At 37.2% G+C, this 26,892-nt stretch overlaps 1 protein-coding gene across 1 annotated transcript in view; it reads right to left on the reverse strand.

Moving 5' to 3' along the window:
• LOC128264920 (dnaJ homolog subfamily C member 16) overlaps positions 1-14,880 on the reverse strand; it is a 208,288-nt gene extending 193,408 nt beyond the window's left edge. Inside the window, exon 1 of the mRNA XM_053000639.1 lies at positions 14,698-14,880. Coding sequence (XP_052856599.1) covers positions 14,698-14,798 — 101 coding nt within the window. The 5' untranslated portion in view covers positions 14,799-14,880. The remainder of the gene's footprint in view (positions 1-14,697) is intronic.
• Between the last annotated feature and the right edge of the window lie 12,012 nt (positions 14,881-26,892).

Raw genomic sequence — 26,892 nt, forward strand, 5'->3', positions numbered from 1 at the left:
ATATTTAACCATTACTATATGAAGTTATATTAGAACTAAAAAAAATTTAAAAACAACTTAGTTGTATATTTGCTTATTATTTATTTTTCCGATTCTTTCTATGGGAGCTATATGCAATAGAAAGGCAACTTTTGGGAAAGTTTCATGCAGATAGCTTTAAGAACTGACGGACAGACGGATGGACAGACGGACGGACAGACGGACATGGCTAGATCGACTCTCCTAGTGATGCTGCTCAAGAATATAAGTACTTTAAAGGGTCGGAAATATCTCCATCACTGCGTCGCAAACTTCTGACTGAAATTATAATATCCTCTGCCAGGGTATAATTAGAAGGCGACTTAGGCTTTTTTTTTTATAATTTTTTTTATATAAGATACACTTAAATATTTGCAAAAGTTAGTGACCAGCGCATTAACTTATAAGTGCCAAGCTTGTAGCGTTAGGATAACATTTTATAATAAAATACAAATACAAATAGTTGTCTAACTGGACAAAAAACTCCCCAACGAAGGATGAAGTCTTATCGCTACAGTTGGTCAAGGAACTAAACATACCCAAACACGAAGGTATTTTAAAAACTCTGAAGTAAGGGAATTATAGATTCTTCCATAAGTTATGGATCTGCCATTGTCCTGTTATAACTTATAACATGTCTGCTCTCAGAATTCATAAAAAGGCATAGAGGACATAACAGCTTCCACAAAAGCACAAGATGAGACATCTCCTTTTGGACCTGCACTCTGTTGCTACTGAGGACAGTCGCGTTGACACCCAAAATGCTGTATATCCAAGTTTAGCTTAGACCATAGCCAAACGCGTAGAAATCATTACAACAATAATTCAGCACATACCTTAATTGCAAAACCATCAAGCCAAAGTTCTATATCATGCGCTGAAAAGTCATCCAATCGGAAGTCAAGAGCGCCGAACTTTCACTTTTTCTGCTAACGGTCGTGGAAAACCTACAACACTCAAATTCCATCGGTGGTTGAACGCGATTAGCTGTGCATCCACCAACTATGACATTGGCCAACTATGACAATCAGCCAATTATAATAATGAATGGGAAACTGCAACAGCGACAGCGACCAATAACAACAAAGGACGTCAGCAAGAGCAGCTCAGCGGTGACAGCTATGGAGCGACGAGTAGCTATAACCATTTATTGTTAATCATTAAGTAACGCAGTCTTTAACGATGCGCACCAAGACCGTGTGCACAGTGGAATAGTATATAGCCGCAGAATCTAAAATCTGCTGTGATGGGCCGATCGTAACGAGTTATACACCAATCGAAAGGCATCGCTTAAAAAATACTGATTGGACTTTAGAAAAATTAATTGATTCCAGAGAAAGGGCGGTAAAAGTGGTATTCTAAACATTTTTTTAGGTGAAATTCTTGAGCAAGGGTTGGTAAAATATTTCACTTTTCTAGTACAGTTAAAATTTGTTGAAAATACGCGTCGAATTGGCTTGGATCTGATGCTCCCTTCAAAAGTTATTCAAAATTGAATAAAATTCGACTTGTTAAATAAACTTTTTAAGTGTACCCATACGACACGCTGACACAAAAAATTCCTGTGATAGCAAAATACCTCAATAAAGCGGTCCGAATGGGAATATTTAAAAAGTGAATTTATTTAGTCGAATGCTTATTAATTTTTCGTTACAAAATATTCAGATATTTTGTCACGACTTTTTAACCTCGTTAAGATTTGTTTTTGTTTGGTAAAGTCCAATAAAAAAAAAGTTTAATATGTTCTTACAAAAAAAGCAAAAGCTAAACTTTAATTTTTGTACATTTATGTTTATATAGCTATATTATATATAGTTTATATAGTTTATATATATAGTGTAAAGGACTCAGAAATTATTTTTCCACCTTTTGGGGAAGCAACCCAGAATTGTCATCGCGTTGAACAGCTGGCATATGGTACCAACAGCGTATACGCTCTTATATTATGCACGTTTGTTCTTGGATTTGGCTGGAACACATTTTGAAGCGATTCGAGCCGCTGAAGTCAAAACTGACTCTAGCATGCTTACGCTACTGTTGATGTCATCTTCGCCGGTAATCTGTGGTGTAAGTTCAATGTGCGAACTTTCGTATTTTTAAATTTGAGCCAGTTTGTGCTGTTAGAGGTTAACATGACGGGGTTGTCATTAATAACGTGCTGTTGGCTTAGGCTAAAGAGCTCAGGCCAGTGGTCTGATTATATATCCGAGAGAGAACTGGCGATAAACAGATTTCGTGGGATGTTTTTTATTACTTCGAAGCCAATCAAGTCTGGCAGTTTTCTGGAGTCACTAGGCCAGTGTGTACTTAAACCAGGGGAAACGCAGTCATGTGTATTGCTAGGTTTTATAATTGCGTAATACAGTTTTCTATGGCTCGCATGATCTGAAAAACGCTTGCAAAGCTTACGTTTTTAGTTATAGTGGAACTTCCGAGTCAAGATTGGGCTGCTGACGAAAACAAAACTTCAGGTGTGGATTTGGAAGGTATCAATGGTGTGCGGTGAGTTCGAGCTGTTGACACTCATTGGTTGATCCGACTTTTGACCTCCGTATATAATGGACAGCCTTTGCAGTTTGCTGTGTGGTCTCCTCTGCAGTTTTTGCTATTTGGCTCGTTTTTTAGTTCACACTTATCAGAGGTATGCAGCCCTCCGCAAGAGACGCATACAGAGCGGAGTATGCAGTAAGTTTTGGAAACATTTAAAGTAAGTATTAAAAATGTGTGCTCAACTGCAAAACAGACAAAATAATATAAATAAATAAAAATTAATAAATTCACAATGTCCCTTCTCCTTCTGTGTTTGGATGGACCTCTTCCTTTATTTTAGATAGTGGGACCATAAATGGAGTTAACATATAACCAAACCAACAAACCGATTTTATGCCGTCCTTGATACTAAATATAAATCACTATATATATAGGTATAGAAATATTTATGTATTAATGTACAAAAATTAAAGTTAAGCTATTACTATATTTGTAAGAATATATTAAACTTTTTTCCATTGAACTTTACCAAACAGAAACAATTCTTAACGAGGAAAAAAAGGGACGATCGTGACAATCGAACCCTCAACATACAAAATATCTGATATCAAACTTTGTAACGAAAAATTTATAAGCATTCGACTAGATAAATACACTTTTAAAATATTCACATTCGGATGTAATCCCTATTTTTTTAGCGATACCTCTCGATTGGTTAATACTCCTTAAGTTCGGCCCATCACAGCATCACAGCATCCTGTGCACACGGCCTTGGTGCGCATCGTTAAATTCTGCTTTACTTAATGATTAACAATAAATGGTTATAGCTACTCGTCGCTCCATCGCTGCCACCGTCTCTGCCGCTGAGCTGCTTCTGCTGACGTCCTTTGTTGTTATTGGTCCCTGTCGCTGTTGCAGTTTCCCATTCATTATTATAATTGGCTGATGCAATTTGTCCAATGTCATAGTTGGTGGATGGACAGCTAATCGCGTTCAACCACCGCACACTGGTCCCAAAGTCCAAAATTTGTGCAAGAATCCAATTTTTTTTTAAGAGTTGGGCAAAAACAATATTTTATTGCGATAGAGTAATATTCAGGGCAATTGAAAATAATAGAGTTTCAATTGAAATTGCATCCCTGCGATCGCTCGCAGCCCTGGAAATCAGCTGATCGTTTACCGCAAACTTTGGCATTGCTTTCTCGTGAAATTAATGCAAAGTTTGAAAACAAATTGTGTAAAATCTAATATCTCGATTGCAATAATTCAAAATGGATGATAATTGTGTAGGTATGTGAAATATTATGTAATATTGCAATATTCGTTATATGTGTAATTTCTTTATTAATATGTGTTTTTGTGATGTTATGTGTTTTAGCAATTCTAACCTAACTTTTATCGTGTTCCGTGGAATAAAGGTATATAGTATTTAATCGTATTTAAGAAACTATTGGTACAGATGTTATCTTTAACATATATATTTTTTGATTACACTAATTTTTTTTGCCCGTTTTTGCCCGATTCCATGAAATATTGTTTTTTGACAGACAACATCGATTTGAGCTATGCTGAAATGGTAGAGGTTTGGCTGGCAAATGAAATTGAAAATAAAAGTATTTATGATTTTGTGCTGCAGCATATTATTAAAACATTAAAGGAACATAAAAGAACTCCATAGACAAGAAAATAGCAAACTTTGTTGCTGCATTAAAAACACGGTTAAACAATTGTAACCGGGATGTTTCAAGACTTAAGAAGAAGCATGAAAATTGGCTCGCATTACGTTTCAAAATCAAATTATTACCATCTGATTTTATGGAAGAGGCCCCCAAAAATGCAGGACGCCCACGACTTAACTATGATACAGGAAGTTGCCGATTAAAGCAAAGATTAGCTGCCGATCTTTCATCTAAAAATAATAACGACGTTAATCTTCTTGCTCATGCAGCAAACTTGGCTGCAAAAAAGGCGCGATTGACCGTTGAGGAAATATCTTCCAAAGCAGAGCCTGTACCTTTCACTCCAGAAGAAGCCTTAGACTTTTTAATTGAAAACGGTTTTACAAAAAAACAGTATATGAGCATAAGGCTGCAAAGTAAATGCAGGAATTGCGACATTTATCCGAGCTAAAAAAAAATTATCGCTGCAAAAGATAAGTGCAGGCCTAAAGGAATAAATAAATAAAACGTTCGCATGCAAGGCAAAATAGTCGACTGAATACCATGACAGATGTTTTTTGTAGAGCACTCGATTCGTCGGATCCATTTGTTTCCAGCATTTACATCAACGATAGACTACTTGCCAACAAAAAATACAACAGTTATCCAACAGAGGTTATTCACCTGTTAAGACAACCAAATGTCAATTTCTTAAATAATAATATTAATACAGATGTTGCACATGATGATGGAGATGACTTGGACACAACTGAATTTACTAATGACTATTCTTTTGATTAGATGTAGAAAATGACTAATTTAATAAATATATGTGATAAAAAAAATAAATAAAATTAGCCGAAAACTTTCCTCATTTTCTATTTTAGTTATTTTTTCATTTAAAAAATTTATTTTCTGATAAGAAACTAAAATCTAAGCCATGTAAAACTGAAAGCAATATCAATTGACAAACGGACGTATGAGTAATTTTGTTGTTTATAAGGGGAGGTAAGGAAGGCGTGGCCCGATCGCAAACAATTTTTGCACAGGCTTTTAATATCCAACAACCATTAACTGTACCAAGTTTCAAGCGTATATTTCCATTTTTCTAATTACTGCACAAATTTTGGACTTTGGGACCAGTGTGCACCGATGGAATTTGAGTGTTGTAGGTTTCCCACGACCGTTAGCAGAAAAAGTGAAAGTTCGGTGCTCGTGACTTCCGTTTGGGTGAACTCTTTTCAGCGCATGTTATAGAACTTTGACTTGATGGTTTTGCAATCAAGGTATGTGCTGAATTATTAAAACCAGAGTGATTTTTATTAAGCATTGCACTGTCGGGCATAAATTTATTAATTTGGTTAGCCATGAGATCTTCAAATACTTTTAATAGGTATGGTAAAATTGAAATGGGTCTGTACTACTATTTTTGCCGTTTTCCAACAGTCCGGATATGTAGATTTTGTCAGTGCAGTATTAAAGGTATACGTTATGTATGAAAGGATCTTTGGCAGCAGTATTTTTAAAAATTTGGTGTTTATGTTAAAAAACCATAAACCTTAACCTAATATCACAGACTATTTCAGGTACAAATTGTTCAGTGACTTCAGGTACTGTGCAGCCTCAGAACTTTTTATTTAGTTCATTAACATTTATGTCTTGCTCAAGTCTTGATTTAACTTTGCATATTCCCAAATTTTTAATTATTTTCCATGTCTGAGTAGTGAAAGATGCGTTATTGAATTTACGGGGATAGAGATTTGTCTTGGCGAGATCATTAAACACCGCGTAAACTTGAGTGAAAGATGCGTTATTGAATTTACGGGAATAGAAATTTGACTTGGCGGTATCAGTAAACACCGCGTAAGCTTGAGGTGTCCTGTACCTTCTCCACTTATTTTACGCCCCGTTACGCAGTAATAAAAAGGTCTTAGTCGATATTTCCAAATCCCTAAAACTATTGTATGGTTCAGGTATTGTAGGTGAAGTGATTAAGTCAAGAATATGAGGTCATGTTTTAAAACAAAAAATAAATCAAAAGCGAGTTTCGGGTTTTGGTAAAGGGCGTAGGCGTCACAGAGTTAAACAACTTCATCCCCAGCGAGGTGGAACTACCTTAAAATCGTTAATGACCTGTTATAATGACTTCTGAATAATTTAATGGTCAAAGTTAATCCGACAGTTAGGTCGATATATACATTTAAATTTAATCTCTACAAATAAGTATTCTATTGCACTACTGGTTGAATGTTTACATACAAACGTGCAACTTAACTTTTTACTCACATATATTGCAACCCCACCCATGACTATCACGACCAGAGCAATGCAAATTTTAACCAACACATTCAACTAAAACATCACACAAATTTGGAACAAGTTTTAGACACACATATAACATCGACGCTCGAATTGATAAAGAGGTATCTAAATTTTTCAATTAGGACCATCTCTCTTCTTTCCGAGAATCCTTAACATCGCATAGCTATTTGATCGATTTGGATTTATGTTTATGCTATTGCTGTCACCCATTTTAAATTATTTAATTGAAATATTAGCTGCGCTCGCTGTATACAAAAAATTACAAAACAAATAAATATAATGAAATTACTGATTATTTCTCAAGAATGGATTATAAATATAAAAGCCTTTTAGGCGCGAAATGAGTTATCAGTTAAAGTCCCACAACTAGCAGCTTCCAGAGCACCTAATTCATTGGAGGTGCAAATCTTCATTTGAGCTAATTCGCCCAAGCTTTGCACGCAAATGGTCTCCCCTCCATCTTTCTCCTTTACGAAGATATCTCCACGGCGAGAGAAAACAGCTGTTAGGCGCTTCAGCCTCTTGAGATGCATCGCCCGCTTGAAAATTTTATATTTTGTTTTTTTCAGCTATTCGTTTATATATATAAACGCTGGCGATTCTAGGCCGATGAGCTTTAAGCTCAGTTGCGTTTTGTTTTCTTTTCGGTATGCCCCGATCGCACGCAGCAGTGTCGCTTTATCGTGCACATGTTCATTATTAATTATTATAATTGGATCCACTACTGTAAGTGTCGGTTTTCGCGGTCGCATTCGGAAAATAGAACGTTCTTTGGGCGGCGGGGTGAGTTTGAAAGAGAAGCACAGTGCGAGACAAAGTGTTTTCACATTTTCCCCCTGGACTTGTGAGATCCCATCCCAACGCAAGTCACAGTCGACTTCAGACTCCGCGTGTGCGTTGCAGGAGGCACCCCACTTAGCCTCCAACTTTTCAACGCGCTGATCATGGCAGTTTTTGTAGTAGTTTCGCCTCCAGCTCCTGGACCCGCTGCCTCAACATCCCCATCTCTCTCACCTCGCTCTCCAATTGAGTGACTCGCAGAGAAAGTTCGATGCAGTCAGCTGCTATTAACTTAAACTTTTTTCTCCAGACTGCCGGTTATACGTGCCTCACCATCACAGATTTCCCATGCAAGGCTTTCCTTTAGCTCGGAAAATCTTAGGTCGATCGCGTGAAGCAATTGAACATCGGAGTCAGATCGGAGAGAGTTTCCTTCCTGAGTCGCTTTTCTGTGAAAGACATATTTGTGTTGGGGACGAGAGTTTTTCGGTTGAGTGCTTTATTGTGTTGAGTGTTTTGTCTCTGTGCTCTTGTGTTGTGCTATGCACTGTTTCTTAAGGGATTTGTTGTTGCACTTAAAAGTGCGATTTTTATAGTTTAAAACCGATTTATTTCGGTCAAAAAGAAGTTTTATGTGTTTTAGTTTTGTTAATGTTGCTGCAGTAAGCAGTCTTTAGTTTTTTTAAGCCGAGTTTAAGGTGTTTTTCGGTGTTTAAAGCAGAGCTTCACAGAAGTGCCACTTATCATGATTATGTATCATATGTTAAATAAGTCTGTTGAAGTGTTTCATAAAAATCTTGTGTTGATTGTAAATAACTTTACATTATAATTTACAAATTGTCTTATCATTGTGGGATTAGAAAGGTTCTTTCATTGTGAATAGTTTTTTATAATATTGTAGCAAATTTTCGTATTAAATATCGTCAATTTCTTGTACTTTTTTTAATGCGGATGGATAAAAGGCTAATGTTATTTATGTAAATTTGTATTTATATATTATGTATTTTAATGTAATTTAATTTCGGCAAATTCTAATAAATCTTCTATGTTAAAAAATAAATTATTTTCTTGTTGGAAGATTTTCGTATAATTTTAGTTCTTTTATTAGTTGTATTTTGTATTGAATTATAGTTGCTGTTTAGAGCAGAGCGCCAGCACCTAGTCAAATGCTCATAGGTGTACGCTGCACACGAAGGGCTGTTATATAGCTTTGCATGATTATTGTTCTTCGCCTTTCATATCTCGCTACATTTGTCGTGTTATCTATTCAGCTGTGCTACAGTGAAAACATGTACAAAAATTTTAAGTCAAGCTTTCGGCAATTCAGTAATTTCAATTGAACCTATCGTTCGTTTAATTTCTATTTCTAAACTAAAGGGTGGCATTTTAGTTGTCTTCCCCATTAACATTTAGTCGACCCCGACGTAATATTTAATCGGAGTCTGCATTTCGGTTTTTAACATTGTTTAATATCGTTTAAACAATAACTTATTTTCGCTGTCGTTTGCTGCATCTCGGTCACAAACACACGAAAACTCTAAGTGCACGCTGCCGGCCGGCCGTTTGTTCTTTTTTGAGCATTTCGCGCTGTGAAAGAAGCAAAACTGTGTTGTGATGCAAACATTAAACATAAAGTGAATCGCAATTATTTGTTGTTAAACGCGTATATTGCAAAAATATATGTGTAAATAGCGGTGTATGTGTATGTGTATGGTCACATATATTACTTTGCCAAGTCAATGCGCTGTTGCTAGGCAAAAATTTAGGTAAAAAGAACAATAACAAAGTCAAAGGTTCCGTTACGTTGTTGGGTGTTTCCTGCCCTCTGAATCCGGTCTGACATTTAAAAAATGTTTAACCCTGGAGACGCGATTAAGCCTCAAAATAATGCTCCCAGTGACATCGAGTTTTACCGAGCCAAAGTGCGTTCCGTTTTGCGGCAGTTAAATGCAATGAAAGATTATTTAACTGCTGGAGCTAGTACGCAGTTTGATGAAGCTGATGTCCTCGCGCGGCTGGAATGGGTGAACTGCATGAACTTGAAATTCGATTCTGCACAGACTTCGCTGGAAAAACTGGACTTTTCGGAGATAAGATACGCGGTTTGATTTTTCTGCAGTCTTATTGGAAACTAAATCGGGCCTAAGCAGCTCTGCGCAAACTGCATTTGCCGAACTCCACAGCGGCCAATTCTACATCCTTTGATATTATAAACAATGCGGATCTTTCTTTCAGATTTAGGAGACCTCGATTGCCAAATCAAGAGATTGCCACAGCGGCCAATTCTACATCCTTTGATATTATAAACAATGCGGATCTTTCTTTCAGATTTAGGAGACCTCGATTGCCAAATCAAGAGATTGCTCGTTTTTAAGGATCGTACTCAGAATGGCCGGAATGATGACGAGCTAAGTGATATTGAAAAATTACAATATTTGAGGGGTGGCTTTGGAAACCACTAAACAAAAAATTCTGGAAGGATTTCTTATTCATATCGTGACACACAAGCTGCATCAAAGGACCCGTGAAAAATGGGAATATGATTTGTCAATCGCTGAGCTATCTACCTGCGCTGCTATAAGGTCCTTCTTGGAGGAGAGGTGCAGGATGATGGAAAACTTGGACCAAGCCGTCGTAATTCAAACACCAAACCCTCAGGTGGGAAATAGCAATCATAGATGTAACGCAAGTGTACTGATTACTTCTGCTACTAACTCAAAACATTCAATTTGCCAATTTTTGCGATGCTAGAGATCATTATTGGCCAAAATGCTCCCGTTTTTAAAGCTTGAGTCCCAATCTTCTTCTTCCACAAAACTTTTCGCTTGCTGACCCTTATTTCAACCAATCAAAACTAATTGATCTTTTAATTGGCGCTTGGCTGTTCTTCGAAATAAAAGCTAAGGGGAAAATCCATTTAGATAGCACCTTGCCCACGCTTCAAAACACCAATCTTGGTTGGATAGTTTCTGGAGCAGTGTCAAGTATGTTAAATCGCAAAGCTGTCTTGGCTGCCATTGTCAAGGATCATTCAGATGATGACACACTTGCTGCCGTAGTAAAGCGGTTTTGGAAGGTTGAAGGTCGAGGACTTAGGATGCGAACAGCATTTCAAAGTAAATTACGTTGCCTGTAAAATAGTCAATATTCGGTTCGCTTCAGGGTTCGAAACTTTAGGTGATTCGTTTCAAAAGTTTGGAATCAAAACTAAATATAAACTCCAATCTGAAAGCGCAGTATTTGGCATTTCTACAGGAGTACCTCAACTTAAAACACATGTCTCTCGCATTAAGGGGTCCAGCGGTACCACAATTTTTCTTGCCTCACCATTCTGTACAGAAGCTTGAAAGCACTACCAGAGATCAGCTTCGGAACCGTTCTGCTTCAAAGGATCATCCAACAGGTTCACATAGCTGTGAAGTATGAGGTTCTTAGCCAGGGCAAACTTTGTCCTCCGAAGAGCAAGCTGATTTCGCTAAGGCCAATACTTAGCTCCGAGGGTTTGCTTCGCGTTGATGGAAGGCTTCAAAATGCGAGCTTGAACTACGAGGCTAAACATCTGATATTGTTATCCAAGGATCATCCGGTCACCAGGGCGATTATCTTCTATTATCATGAGAAATACTTCCACGCAGGACCATAGGCGTTGCTCGCTGCTTTACGGCAAAGGTATTGGCCAATTGGAGGCCGAAAGTTCGTGGCTAGCTTCATCAACAAATGCGTCACATGCTTTCGGATGAAGCCTTTGGCTTGGAAACACGTGATGGGTAGCCTGTCCGCAGATCGAGTTGAGCCTAACCCAGCATTTCACACCACAGGAGTGGAGTATTGTGGACCATTCTATCACAAGAAACCCGGAATAAAGCACCCCACAAGTGATACATCGCCATCTTTGTCTGCTTTTCGACGAAGGCTGCGCACTTGGAAGTCGTTCAGGATCTCACAACGCATTCTTTCATTGCAGCTTTGAGAAGATTCATTAGCTTTAATGTGATAAGTGATAATGCGACAAACTTTGTTGGCGCTAAACGAGAGCCAGCGGAACTGAAGAAGTTATTTTTGAGCGAACCGCACACGGCTTCGATAACTACCTTCTGTTTAGCGAATGGGATTGATTGAAAGTTCATACCCCCGCGTGCCCCATATTTCGGTGGTCTATGGGAGACGGTTCACTCCTACCGAGTTGTCGATACAGCCATCTTAGCCCTTGATGAATGGAGAACTCTTGCATATGAAATTTTTGTCATCCTTAACTCCCGTCCACTTTGTCCAATTTCAGAAAACGCTGAAAATTTTGAGGTGCTAACGCCAGAGCATTTCCTAAAAAGTTCCAGCTACACAACGTTTCCTGAGCCTTACGTCACTCATCTTCGCGAAGGCCGGTTAAGCAGTTGGCAAGGAGTAACACAAATGCAGCAGCACTTTTGGAAAAGATGGAGCAGAGAGTTTTTGTCCCTGTTGCAAAAACGAAGCAAATGGCGAATCAAAACATCCAATATCCAAATCGGTCGTGTTGTATTGCTTCAGGAGGACAACCTTCCACCGATAAAATGGCAGCTTGGGTGCATCCATGAAGTCATACCCGGAAAGGACGGCGTCGTCAGAGTAGCTGTGGTATGGACAGCTAAGGTCCTACCAAAAGGGCCGTCACCAAATTAACCGCTCTGCGACTGGTTGAAACTGTACCTCTTCCAACGGGGGGAGTATGTATAGAGCAGACAGCCACACCTAGTCAAATGCTCATAGGTGTGCGCTGCACACGAAGGGCTGTTATATAGCTTTGCATGATTATTGTTCTTCGCCTTTCTTATATCGCTACATTTGTCGCGTTATCTATTCAGCTGAGCTACAGCGAGAACATGTACAAAAATTTGAAGTCAATCTTTCGGCAAGTCAGTAATACAGAATCGCTGCAACTCCGTGCACAGCTAATAAAATCAATAAATAATTTCGATTTAACCTATCGTGCGTTCAATTTCTTAAATAAAGGGTGGCATTTTGGTTGTCTTCCCCATAAACAGTTGCCTTTTGATTTATAATTTCTCATAGCTCGTGGTATCTTTTAATGTTGCATTTGTAATAATACTGCGCTGATACATTGTTTCGTATATTAGGCGATTAAATATAAATTTTATATTGTTTTGTTTTTTGTTATCCTGCTTTCTGGTGATCCTGCTTACCACTTCCACGCTCTACCTCTCCTCGATCTTTTGGGTTCGGAGCCTACGTAAAATCATGAGGCATTTAAGTGGAAATTCCTTTCCAGAATTTGGATATGCCGAGAATTCTGGAGATGACTCTAAATTTCAGTTTTCCAAATGCATTTATGACATCTTTGTTTAGGTTTATTTTACCACTATTACTAGACTTGTTTTTCGTAATGCATCTCTCGTAAAAGGATAGTTAAAGGTGTGCTACAAAGTTAACGACTATAGGACCCTGCCATGCCCAAAAATGAACGGAGATCTTTAAACGGTTTTGGAATCGGGAATTTCGTGATTTATTTTATCTGTTTGTCTTGACTTCATCCTCTGAAATTGTATACCCCAGAAAATCTATTTCGTTTTTACAAAAGTAGAATACCTTTCTAAGGCTTTGGCTTTTCCTTTTACTGAAAACCATTATTTTTTTCCCTGAAAATGTCGTACAAATGGAAGTTTACTCTATGGAATCTCTATGGGATCCGCTCTTCAGGTCTATAACTGAGATATATTTGTTATCCTCTATCTGTGCAATAGCTTCTTCGATATCCGGGATAGGGTATCAATTTGATAGTCTATAGTTTCTATAGTCTGTTGCCAATTTATACTTTTCTCTTTATATGATCATCTAGCATCCCATTTATTTGTAATACCCATGCAGAGGGTATTATAATTTCAGTCAGAAGTTTGCAATGCAGTGAAGAAGACATATCCATCACTAGGAGAGTCGATCTAGCCATGACCGTCTGTCCTTCTGTCCGTCCGTCCGACTGTTTCTACGCAAACTTGTCTCTCAGATTTAAAGCTATCTGCATGAAACTTTCCCTAAAGTTGTCTTCCAGTTGCAGGTAGTACATAAGTCGGAACGAACCGGGTCGGGACTCTACAGCTTATATCTCGCATAGGAACAATCGGGGGAAAAAAAAAAACAATAATTATAGCTCTGCTGTTATTTAATTTTTTTTATAGTTCTTGGATATTTGGTGATGGTTTGTTTTTTTGGGAATTGGGGTTTAAATATGATTAATCGGACGACTATTGCATATAGCTCCCAATGGAACAATCGGAATATTAAAAAAAAAACACATTTAAAAAAATTGTTACTTCTCTCATTTTCAATTTTTTTATAATTCTTTTAGACATATAAATGGTTTAAAAATTCAGAATTACGTTTTTAATTATATTCAAATCGGAACACAACACCATATATTTGTCATAGGAACCATCAAATAATTGGGGTGAAAATCATCATAGCTTCAATGGGATTTGTTTGTTTGTTATCATTTATTTTTATATAATTTGAAATTTAAATGTTTTAAAGATGATTTTATTTTTGCAATGGCTGGGTATATAAACTTCGTCGACAGCTCTGCTCGACTGGAAGTAACTTTGATTCATACATGAATTTTTATACCCTTGCAGAGGGTATAATAATTTCAGTCAGAAGTTTGCAACGCAGTGAAGGAGACGTTTCCGACCCTATAAAGTGTATATATTCTTGATCAGCATCACTAGTAGAGTCGATCTAGCCATGTCCGTCTGTCCCTCCGTCTGTCCGTCCGATTCTATGCAAACTAGTCTCTCAGTTTTAAAGCTATCTGCATGAAACTTTTTCAAAAGTTGCCTTTCTATTGCAGGTAGTATATAAGTCTGAACGAGCCGGATCGGACGACAAGAGCATATAGCTCCTATAGGAACAATCGGAATAATAAATAAAAAAAATTATAACTTTGCTGTTTTTTAATTTTTTGTTTAGTTCTTCGACATTTAGTAATGGTTAAATATTTCCGAATTACGGTTTAAATTTCATCAAAATCGGACGACTATAGTATATAGCTCCCATTGGAAAAATGAAAAAAATTATTCAAAAAAAATTATAACTGTGCTGATTTTTAATTTTTTTTTTAGTTCTTCGACATTTAGTAATGGTAAATATTTGTCAATTTGTGTGTGCCGACAGCGGTTTATACTGTTCGTGTGTGCTTTGTCGCTGCTCTGCATAAGAACTCGGCAGTTCGGCAGATGGCGCAGCTTGTGTTTGTCTTGTATTTTTTTCTCTTATCCGTCTAAATTAAAATTTTCAAGCACTACTGTCAGTAACGAAAAAATAAGAGAAAAGTTTCGGTGACTCGTATTAACAAATATGATACACGAATACTTATGTACAGCAAGGAAAACTGAGAGAATTAAAAAATATTCAATTTATCATCTAAGCTAAGAGATCTTACCCAAAAGTGACGCGGTCGTAGAATTCAAAGGCGGTTAGTAGATATCGGAGCCTAATCAAACTGCGTGGTTCAAAAATTAGAGCTCTTACTCTGTTGTCCATCCACCCGCCAAGAAAATCATTTATATTGTCATTAGCGACACGGTGGACAATTTTAAATGGTAACTTTTTACGTATAAATTCTGAAAATAAAAAAATTAACTGTATTAATAAAAAAATAGTTCGATAGTCATGAAGGTATATTTGTATGAATTACAAGAACAGAACTCTTAAGCAATTTTAGATAAGGAGTTTTCACTGCCTATATTTCCTACAAGTAATAACAAGTTAGTTTTGCTGTATATGTATATGAATATAGAGACTGCGGATCGTATTTATGACAATAATAAGTAAGCAACATAAATAATTTCAAACCCAAAAAGGAAAGTTATAAACTTCTTTGTTTCAATTTTTTGCTCCTTCCGTTTTTTTTTGTGTTATGGGTTCGCTTCCGCCTCGATTGGGTTAATATTTTCTTTTTTTGTTATTTTACAATATATGCAGAGATTGTTAATACTATATTGCACAAAATACAGTTTTACACAACTGTTGCACCCAAGGCTTAGGTCTGGCGTCTTCAAGAAGGGCTTCTTCGATATCTTCCATGGAATCCCAAAAGTATGCATCGTGATTGGTTTTGAGATTTTAAATACTAACCATAGACAGAAGTTTTACTAAAAAAAACAAACACAAAACAAATGCAGCCAATCAAATCAGCTGGCGCCCTCTAAGACGGGAAACCGCACTCTGCCGTACTGGCAACACAAAAAGTTAAGATAAACTGAGTAGCTGTCAAGGGGCTGTAGTAAGTGTCAACTTTGACAGAGCTAAATTTCCGTTTTGGGGTAACCTGCTTAGCTCACGCCTTCAGATAAGTATTTATTATTATACTTCCACCGCCTTCGATACCAGTTTTCTACGAAAAAAGGTTCTCCAACCAGCAGACGGACATCGTTGTTTGTTTTTTGGGTTACGAATTTCTCGGCCTAAACCCAACCCCCGTTAAACTGTCAGTAAATATACAAGTGCAAAACCCACCAGCCAGAAATATTGTTAGTGCATATATATACCCTTGCAGAGGGTATTATACTTTTAGTCAGAAGCTTGCAACGCAGTGAAGGTGACATCTTCGACCCGATAAAGTATATATATTTTGATCAGCATCCGTCTGTCCGTGCATCTGTCCGTGCGTCTGTCCGTGCGTCAGTCCGTGCGTCCGTCTGTTCGTCTGTCCGTCCTTCCGTCCGTTTCAACTAAAACTAGTCTCTCAGTTTTAAAGCTATCTGCATGAAACTTTCCCTAAAGTTGTCTTCCAGTTGCAGGTAGTACATAAGTCGGATCGAGCCGGGTCGGGCGACTACAGCTTATATCTCGCATAGGAACAATCGGGGAAAAAATAAACAAACAATAATTAAAGTTTTGCTGCTATTTAATTTTTTTATAGTTCTTGGATATTTGGTGATGGTTTTTTTTTGGGAATTGGGGTTTAAATATGATTAATCGGACGATTATTGCATATAGCTCCCAAGGGAACAATCGGAATATTTAAAAAAAAAACACATTTAAAAAAATTGTTACTTCTCTCATTTTCAATTTTTTTATAATTTTTTTAGACATATAAATGGTTTAAAAATTCAGAATTACGTTTTTAATTTTATTCAAATCGGAACATAACACCATATATATGTCATAGGAACCATCAAATAATTGGGGTGAAAATCATCATAGCTTCAATGGGATTTGAAATTTAAATGTTTTAAAGATGTTTTTATTTTTGCAATGGCTGGGTATATTAACTTCGACGACAGCTCTGCTCGACTGGAAGTAACTTTGATTCATACATGAATTTTTATACCCTTGCAGAGGGTATTATAATTTCAGTCAGAAGTTTGCAACGCAGTGAAGGAGACGTTTCCGACCCTATAAAGTGTATATATTCTTGATCAGCATCACTAGTAGAGTCGATCTAGCCATGTCCGTCTGTCCCTCCGTCTGTCCGTCCGATTCTATGCAATCTAGTCTCTCAGTTTTAAAGCTATCTGCATGAAACTTTTTCAAAAGTTGTCTTTCTATTGCAGGTAGTATATAAGTCGAAACGAGCCGGATCGGACAAGTATAGCACATAGCTCCCATAAGAACAATCGGAGCAATAAATGAAATAAAATTACTAGTTTGCTGTTTTTTAATTTTTATTTTAGATCTTCGATATATAGTAATGGTTTAATATTTATAGTTACGGTTTAAATTTCATCAAAATCGGACGACTATAACATAAAGCTCGCATGGGAACAATAAAAATATTTAAAAAAAAGGTAAAAATAAATATAACCTTTTTATTTTGTATATTAAAAAAAAAAATTGTTTTTGACTTATCAATAATTTGACAGTTCAGAATTAAGCTTTTAATTTTATTAAAATCGGAAGACGGTATCGTATAGCTGTCATAGGGACTATCGAATAATTGAGCTACAAATCATAATTGCTTCAATGCTTTTAAACATAATAAATCATAATTTTAATGTTTTTAAAAATATTTAGTTTTTGCAATTACTGCAAGAATATATGAACTTCGGCTTGCCGAAGTTTGCTTCCTTTCTTGCTTTATGTATATGTTTTATTTTCTCCCTTTCCTACTGTACACACTTGGACACAAAGCTATAACTGTAAGCATTCGAGACCCAATATTGCCAGCTCTGCGGTCAAAATTGATTTTAAAAATATAAAATTTGCATCACGGACCGTAAAGGATTGCAGCTTTTGGTCTCGCTTTGTGATCAACAATTCCACTGTGAAACAAATCGAGGTCGATGAAAATCTACATTGGTGCGACTATATAGGTATAGGTGTGCTAAAGTCGTCCTCATTCTTGGAACTTCTCCATCACCTTCAGTTGTCGAAAAAAATTATCTCAAAGACTCAAAAGGGCTGATTTTCCGGGACTTTGACTCTAAATAACTGAATTTCACTGCCTGAACTAATGATCATATTTTGCTAGAGTGCAAATATTTGGCTAAGGATCCTCATTCCATCATAAGTTTTATATTTGAAAAATATTGCAAACACATCAAAAGACCTAAAATTGTTTTGTTTGGTGGTGCCGAAAAATAGTCTATCCCATATATTTTGGAAGTGCCTACAGTATTAATTTAAAATTTTACATGAGTATTGTATGCGTTTCACTAAAATGGTATAGCCTACTCTTAGGCACCACCAAACAAATCAATTTAAGGTCTTTTGATGTGTTGCTGGATCTCTGGAAGGAAAAAAATACCACATATACGGTGATCCTTGTTCTTTTTTAGAAACTGTGGTGGTTTCTTTTTGCAAACCCGTCAAACAGCACCATCAGCTCCCCTTCCTTGTTGTCCAAAGCTGGCAAATGCCTCGGTCGCATTGTGGATGACCTGCTGGGCGTTAAAGATTTCCGAAACCTTGCTCATATTCATGATTTTTAGTTCATTTCGTTTTGATTTGCGACAATTCAAAAGTAAACAAACCCAGATCAGCCCACATGTCGGAATAGCAATAGCTAAATGCTAATGCGCCAATGGAATCAGGCACATTTAAAAAGTCCACTAATACGGCAATGGAACATTGCTTTTATTCTAATATACATTATATTGGTTAAGGTTTTTTTTGATTCCAACAATAAAGTTGCGTGAACCTGTGCAAACATTCTATGTATGTGAAAGGCTAATATTTGGCGCGACACAATTAGTTGTACAGACCTTTTTTGCACTTTAGAAAATGTACATCTTTTCCCTTTTGGCCAACATTTTAGGTAGATCGCTTTCAGCGCAACGATGTCTATAAGACACATATAGTCGATTCATGGTTTTTTTTGTGCTGTTGCAGTATTACTCATGTATTTTAATGTTAAATTTAATTAGAAACACCGACAGTGTAGAGGAAATTGACGTTAACTGTTACTGTCAAACGAACTCTAAAAATTCTCCCCCGCACCCGTGAGGAACCGTACAATCCGAGCGCTGTCGCAATATCCGGTGACTGCCCAAAGCTACCTGCATTCCAAGTGCCGTTGACACTCACGGCTTCCGTTATCACCCAACATCAGCAGATTCAGGCCAGCGACAATCCAGCAATTCCAGCAGTACAGCCACAAGACACGGCGGCCGAAAGTTTTAATACCTACAATAACGACAAACACAAACGGTGGGACAAAACTGCAGTGTCAGCGACGAAGCCGACGCCGAGTGCAAGCAGCGCCGGCAAGCGAGGCTTGCTGGACCTGGACCGAGTGAACGAGAGGCAGAAGCATTCTGACTAGGAACTGAGCAACTAGAACCTTTATACCTTTAATTACTAAATTACTCTGAATAAAATATAAAAACGTTGAAATACTGAGGAGGACCTGATCTGGGAAAAGGAATAATTAACAAACTCCGTGGAACCAATCAAAAAGACTTCCGGTCTCGAAAAAATGCTAAAATGTAACAACTTGCTCATCTTCTTAAAATGTTTGTATTTACCGCTTTTACCATATACTAAATTACTTCGAGAACCAGTGGCTTAAAAAGGTGCGTGTTTAATAGGTTAAAAAACTGGTATAATTTTAAGTTTGATTTAATTTAAAGAAAGGACCTAAAACATATCCGTATTCAAGCGGTCAACTAGGACCACCAAATTTCGTCAATTCCTTCAAATGTTTATAATTTAAGTCAGTTCTCCGATAGTGGATTTTTCAAATGAACCCGTATGCTTTGATAACCACAAATTTGTTTTGTTGTGACCATGTAACCATGCTAACGATTGTAGTTTTTGCTGGGATACAATTGCAGAAAACCATAGTTTGAAAAAATGTTTATTTTGAAAAAGATGATTTATATTGGAAATGTAAGTTTGTGGGCGTTAAAGTGGGTGTGGCTTTGGTTTGGAATAAACTTCAGCTGCGTAAGATGTATCAGCATTTCAAATCCCAAATCACTTGCTTGCACTTTTATAGTTTCCAAGATCTCGGCATTCATACAGACGGTCAGTCGGACAGACGGACAGGCGGACATGGACGGCTATCGATCCTGATCAAGAATATATATACTCTTTTGGGTCGGAAACGTTTCCTTCTACATGTAACATTCTTTTCAACAATTACAATATACCCTTTTACTCTACGAGTAACAGATATACAAATACCCCAACCCATATAAAATGGCTAGCTTGAAATTATATTGGGTAAAAAAATTGCAAATAATACATTTTAAATAAGTTTTTCCTTATCCGGTGATCATGGAAGTCCGAGTTTCATTTTAGTAAATGGTAATCACTCCAAGGTATCCTAAAGAGGAAATGCTGGACCGTTAGAGACATGGTATAATCACATCCTTTGCGAAGTATAAAGAGTGATGTTCAGGCAAGTGTATCTCTTACGTTCTTTACTTACTCTGTCCTTTCCTTAGCCTTTTATCTCTAGCTTCTCAATTTACTCGAATGAATTGTACGCGAATTTTAATGGTTTTCTAGTAGCATACGATTAATATAACGTGGCGGTTTTCAGTTTTGTTTACCAGCCCCAAGCCGACCAGACATGTGCCGCGGATATCGTGTGCTGTTTAATTTCCATTATCTCTTCCTCAATAGATCGTTATATGCTACAGAAATAGTTATGGTGCCCCAAAGTGTTAGGCCGGACGTTGGCTGCCTCGACATAGAAAAAAATAGTCAGCTACATAAAACATTCAAACATTTTAATTATTCCACTGGAGACTAAAAATATGGTCAGAATTACCATTTTGCTTTTAATTTTTCGAACCCAAAACTATTTTCACCTTGACTTCGATAAAATATGTATCTGGATTAGTGAACTATTAATATAGAAACGTTCCAAACATTAAAAAAACAAATAAAATCATTGCGTCATTAACGAGAGAACAGTAAAATCAAGTTGGTACCTGCGATTATATGTTTATTTTTATTTTAAAAGGTGCTTAGTGTTTTTAAAACGCTGCTTTTAGATGCTGCTTATCAAAACCAGCGAAAATAATTTAGTGGCGTGAACTTCATTGGGAAATAAAAACAAAAGGAATAACTACGTGGGATCGAATCAAATCAAATTTTACGAGTGCATATATTTTATTTCTATAAAAGTACTTAGAGCCTACCTTAACGAAAGTTGGCGAAGACGGGGCGAATTCGTGAGAGCGAGCTTTATTGTGCTCCCGCTTTCACCCTAATCGAACTTACAGTAAGTTTTATGTTAACGACTTCAAAATAACTTCAATGTTTAACAAATTCAATGAGCCAAAACCGACCCCGTTGCAAGCCTGTAAGGCTTCAAGCCTCTGGTAGCGGCGACAGTTTGTGGATGATCCGCCGAAAAACTTTTCAATCGGGGTCCAGAGTGTTTTGGACTCTCAGTAGCGGCCCGCCTGTCAGCAGGTGCCTAAAAGTAATTGCGTCTCCTTCGCTTGGGTCGCAGCTCATTGCCCCGAGGGGCCTAGAGTTCATTACGGCCTCTATCCCGACTGTGGCCAGCTCTTCTGCGTTAAGAAGCGCGCTGCCCATGCTCATAGGAGAAGGTGCTTAGCAGTTTAGACACCTGCCACCCAGAGTCCTCCCATGTGTGGTGCCCGAGGCGGTGTGAACGCAAATTCGCATCCGATTCTTAGACGTCCAAATGCTCCTCTATTTGTTCGCGAAGGGCCTGGAAGTTCGTCGCGTTGTCGCAATGAACGACTTGGGGACATTCTCGGCGCCCAATAAACCTTTAAAAAGCCAAAATAAAGGAGTCTTTGGATAAATCTGAAACAATTTCTAGATGAACCGCTTTAAACGCAAAACAAACATATAGGGCAATATTAAACTTATACGGAGGCATTCCGCGAATTTTCAATGTCGAAAATGTCAAAAATCAATGCTACATAATGCAAATGGGCGGAGAGCACAGAGTCGGAGAGCACTGAGTCATCAGTCGATGCTTGCATTTAAAGCAGCGTATACATGATCGAACTGTTTGACTGCAGACCTCCTGAGCGTTAACGATCCAGCCACGCTGGCGAATGATACTTACGAGTGCTCGTGGACCGACATGAAAATTGAAGTAGTGCAGATGCCTGACATAGTTCTGCTCAAATTGGGAGCGTTTTGTCAACAACAATGGAAATTACAAACTTACACCAAGTTCCCAAGTCTTCATGAATAAATGGGTTCAATTTCTGAACACTTGAGCCGACTCTGGAGCCTTTTCTAACTATTTCGATTTTTTCTTGATACTCGTGTTTTTGAATTATCTCGACAGTTTTTTTAAAGTCTTCATTATATTCGGTCGGTGACAGAGTTTTTTCGAAAACAATACTCTTGTCTTTGCATTTTCTTTTAAAGCGGAACACATAAACGAATAAATGACGAAAATCCCTCGATGACATCCACAATTTCCGGAATTCGTGCAGCATCGGTCAGTCCAACCGCAGTCTTCCTTGTCTCCAGTAAACAGGACTTCCTCAGGTGACTCGAAATTTGAAATTTGGTGCCAGTGCTCTTCTGCATCCTTCAAATACGGTGGTCCAGTAAACCAGATTAACTGTATGAGTTCGTCAACGCCACAACCCTTGATACAATCTCTGATGTGTTCAGTTAGGTTGGGACATACCGCCAAGTAGCTTCACCTGACTCTTGAATCTCAGCTACCCTGTTTGAGACGAACGTCGACAACGACGATGAATGAGATCGGATCCAATGAAGCGTAATTTCAGAATACGACCAATAAACAATTCGTTAGATAGGGACCTTCAATACGGGCTTGATTCTGTGACAGAGATCTGCAAGAAGGTGAGCGGCACATAACTCAAGCCTCGGAAGAGTTTTAGTTTTGGACATCCAAGTCAACAACGATAATTTAAAACCTGCAGTTTTGCTACGAATATAAACGCAAACTCCCTAAACTCTGATGGATGCGCCGGGAAAGGCATGTAATTGAGCCGGTGACGTCGGATCGGTATATACAAACCGAGGAATAAATATCTCATCCAATTGAGATTCCATTCTGTTTCAAAACGTTCCGTTTTGTCGCTCGAAAATCCTGACAGCAGTGTCAATTCGAAACCTAAAGGCATCTTTGTAGGCAACCACGATATTCCTAACAACTTAGATGACTCTAAATCCGAGATAGGAATAGATTTGAATGTGCTCTCAGATGCGGTGACTTCAGGCGGGTTAGAAAACACTTTGTCAATTAAAATCCTGCACTTTGAAGCACCTGAGACACTTCAGACGTAAAAGTCTTTAGCTCCTCTACGCAGCACCAGTCAACATCTCATTGTCGTAAAAGTCGGATCCAATAACTTCAGAAGCTCTAGAGAATGAAAGTTTTGCAGACTCAGTCAACCTTGTTAAGCACTGAATAGTTAGAAATGGGATTGGTCCAGTACCATATGTTTTCACACTATAATTTGAAACTGCCTATCCGCTTCATTAACATTAACTTTACATAAACGATACATTTTCTTTACATCGGCAGTCAGGGCAAAGCTGTGCAGCCGGAAGCGGAGTAAAGTTAAAAACCACCTGAGATGACGTATTACACGACGCATCAAAAATGACTCGCAGTTTGGTCGACTAACACTGGGGCCTAAGAGCACATTGATGAGGGATGACGTGCGTAGTAGGAGGAATGTTGTTATGACCTCTTCCATAAATTCAAAGTACATTTTCTCGGGACACCCTTTTTTCAAGCGACAAAAACCGCCGTTTTGCAACTTCAAATGAATTTCCCAACCAATTTAAATCAGATTTAAACGGCAGCCTTACTTCAAACCGACCTGAGATGTTTCAATTTAATTTAAATTTTATTGTTTTAATATCCTAGCGCCACGAGTGTTAGACTTATTCCTTACCGCGCTTCGTACATACTTTCTTGTTACAATTACACTACAAACAAAGTAACAATTTTAATTACATTACAAAATCAGTTTCAATCAGTATTAATTATTTGTTTTAATATATAAATCCTTTTTAATATTATATTATTTTAAATTTAAATTTTTGTGAGTGTGTTAGCGTGTTGTTTAAGTTTATGTGCCAGTATCGGTTTTTAAATAATGAGGCACTAAGATTCAAGATCGTATAGCATACTCTATACAATAAATTGTTTCTCTGAACTTGCAAGTTTTGGTCTAATGTTTATTATGTTTTTTGTTCTTTGGGAAGAGGAAAAACGAATCATGTCATAAGGATAATTAGGTTATCTAGAATCAATCATTTTATGAAGGGAAACTTATATTTTTAAGTCAATCCAGCTGTGACATTCAAGTCGAAAATCATTTTTGATTGAATATTGAATGTCACTTTAATTTTGTGTTGACTTGCTGCATAAAATGTACTAAAAACTTTAACTCCATAAAAAATATCGGACTGACTAAAGTTTTAGCAAGTAACATTCGGTTAGAAATCGGCAAGAAAGTTTGTGTAGCATGTAATTATCGCACCAACCCATAACATTTCCCTGTGACTGCACTTACAAAATCATTCCATGGCAGTGTTTTGTTGAAACAAATGCCCGGGTTATTAGTTTTTTCAAAATAGTCTAGCTCTATATCTCCTATTTTTAGCTTTTGATAATTATTTGTTTGTTTTTCTTGTACAGAACTAAGCATTTTGTTTTTTTTTTTTTTTGATTAAAGCTCAAGTCATTTTTTCTATCCCAGTTATCAACATTGTACAAACAAATATTTTACAAATTAATACATTCAATAACTAAACTAAAAGGTCGACTTACATATGTAAAATATCTAAACATCATTCGGATACATATGAGCGTTACACATAGATAATTCATTAGACAGATCGTAATATACTTTGAAAACAATATTGGCCCTAATACCGATCCCTGAAGAACACCAGGATTAGTTGTTTCAAAATTTGATACGTTTTCTTTAATTATAACGACTTGCTTCCTATTTGTGATATATGACGACATAGGTTTAACTGGTCAACTCTGTCGAATGCCTTACTAAAATCCAGTAGTGCTAAAAATGTTATATTACTCCCATCACTTTCCCTACGTATGTCCTCTACAATCTTGGTGATAGCTGTCGTGCAGCTTCTCTGCTTCAGAAACCTGATTGGTTATTATTTAACAAATTACTTGTGGTTCAGTGCCGATTTATTTGCCCAGCTATTACCTTTTCAAATACTTTTACACAGTACGACTAGTATTGATATAGGCCTATAATCATTATTGGAAAGGTGGATGTTGTTACAAGTGAGTCAATTGGGAGTATAATTTGTAAAAATGTAGGACCTTCATAATCAAGTCCTGTAGCTTTTAATTTAATTTGTAGGATAGCACCTAAGACATCACATTGATTCACACAAACAAAACCAAAACAATTATTCACACTATCTACAGTCTCTGTCATCTCTTACGTGCTATAGTCCGGATCAGGTACATCTATGTCTAAAAATTTGCGATTAAGATCGTCCACATTTACATCTTCTTTTATCACAGATTCAACATTGCCAATTCCCAGATTTTTTAATTCTTTCCAGACTTTTCCGTTTTCTGTTACACCAGAAAGCTTCATGCTTAAGTATTCCCGTTTAGATTTATTTTTAAAAAAATATGAGATCGTGCCTCGAAAATGTTGGAACAGATATCTGGTCATATAGTAAAACTTTTATGATATAAAACTTTTATGATACGAAAAGTAATATAATTGTTCAAGTCTCCTGCCAGGATAATATTACTTGTATTATATTTAAGACATACCCTTGAGAAGACTTCTATAATATTTGTGTAGTCTATTTGTCTGTTTGGTCTATAAATACAGCTGACTAATATTCTCGATGGGTTATGTCTAACATTAGTAACTTCTTGGGAGATGTACTCAATTTGACTATCAGAAGGATGTTGTTCTATGATTTTACATTTTATTTTTGAATTTACGTAACCTGCAACCCACCAGCATGACCCACACGGTCTAAACGGTATGGAGTATAACCAGGACACTCATAACAAATATCTACATTTGATTGGAACCAAGTATCTGAAGTACAGACCATATCGACATTTGAATTTACAAATAAATACCTGAATTCTTCCAATTTGTGACATAGACTTTGAGCGTTTATGTGGCTTATCGTTAAACCTTGCTTACAGTTTAGGAGAATTCGAAACATTAAACATTATTGGCACATATTTAACACACATACGTATAAAGCCTACTACGAAAGATTCTAAATTTAAATTAATTATGTTGATTAACTCGAAAGCTATTACTTTCCCCAGCTGCAGCAGCAGCATATTTTAGTGAGAAATTCAGAGCTGCAGATGGTATTAAGAATTAAGATCGGGAATAGATAAAAGCTCTTCCAAGCTTTCAATGCAACAAATTTCTGCTCCATACCCACCGCTTTTCACGTGTTCAAAGCCTCGGCGTGTGAAAACGCAGATATGAATTTCGCCTTATTCATTTTTATTGCTTCTTTAGAAAGTACGAAGCTTTCTTTGGAGAGTTGGTCATTTACATAAACTCCGGCACTGGAGTTAAATCCAAGCGGCTGTAGACTTAGTTGTTCTTTTGTCTGCCTTCAGTATGCTCCGCTTGATCGTAGTTCTTGTGTTTTGCCATTTATTGACTCTAACTAAACAATTACAATCGGATCGGTTAGTGAGCTTGGAAATTAGTGAATTGTGACTTTCGAGCTTGGAAAATTGTTCTTACTCTTGGCGATGGTGTTAAATTAAATGAAAGGCACATGGTATTAAAGATTGATCTCAATTCGCAAGCATTCCTGTAAAACCTTTCCGATCCAAGGAAGATGATCAGTCGTAAGAATAATGGAAGCAACAACAAAATATATCGCAAACGAGAGGCGTTGGGAAACTGGGCTGTTATAGAATCAGGAAAACGTCGAGCTGCCAGATTCGTACTAGATGACTCTAAACGTCAAGTGCCTTGAAGCATAAATGTTGAAGGACTCGATGCTGAAAATATTCCAAACTTCTAGCATAGAGCCCTACGAGGAGAAGAAATTTATTCGCAAACTGGAAAAATGTGAGTTGGCAAAAGGCTTGCGTTCCTGGTATCTTCCTGTTCTTACAGTTACAAATCCTAACAAGAAGAAGACAAGTTTAGTCCGGGTCGCTGCAGCACAAGTATATGGCATATCATTGAAAGACACTCTTCCAAAAGGACCGGATATG

The sequence above is a fragment of the Drosophila gunungcola genome, unplaced genomic scaffold, assembly GCF_025200985.1.
Source record: "Drosophila gunungcola strain Sukarami unplaced genomic scaffold, Dgunungcola_SK_2 000085F, whole genome shotgun sequence".
Lineage (NCBI taxonomy): Eukaryota > Metazoa > Arthropoda > Insecta > Diptera > Drosophilidae > Drosophila > Drosophila gunungcola.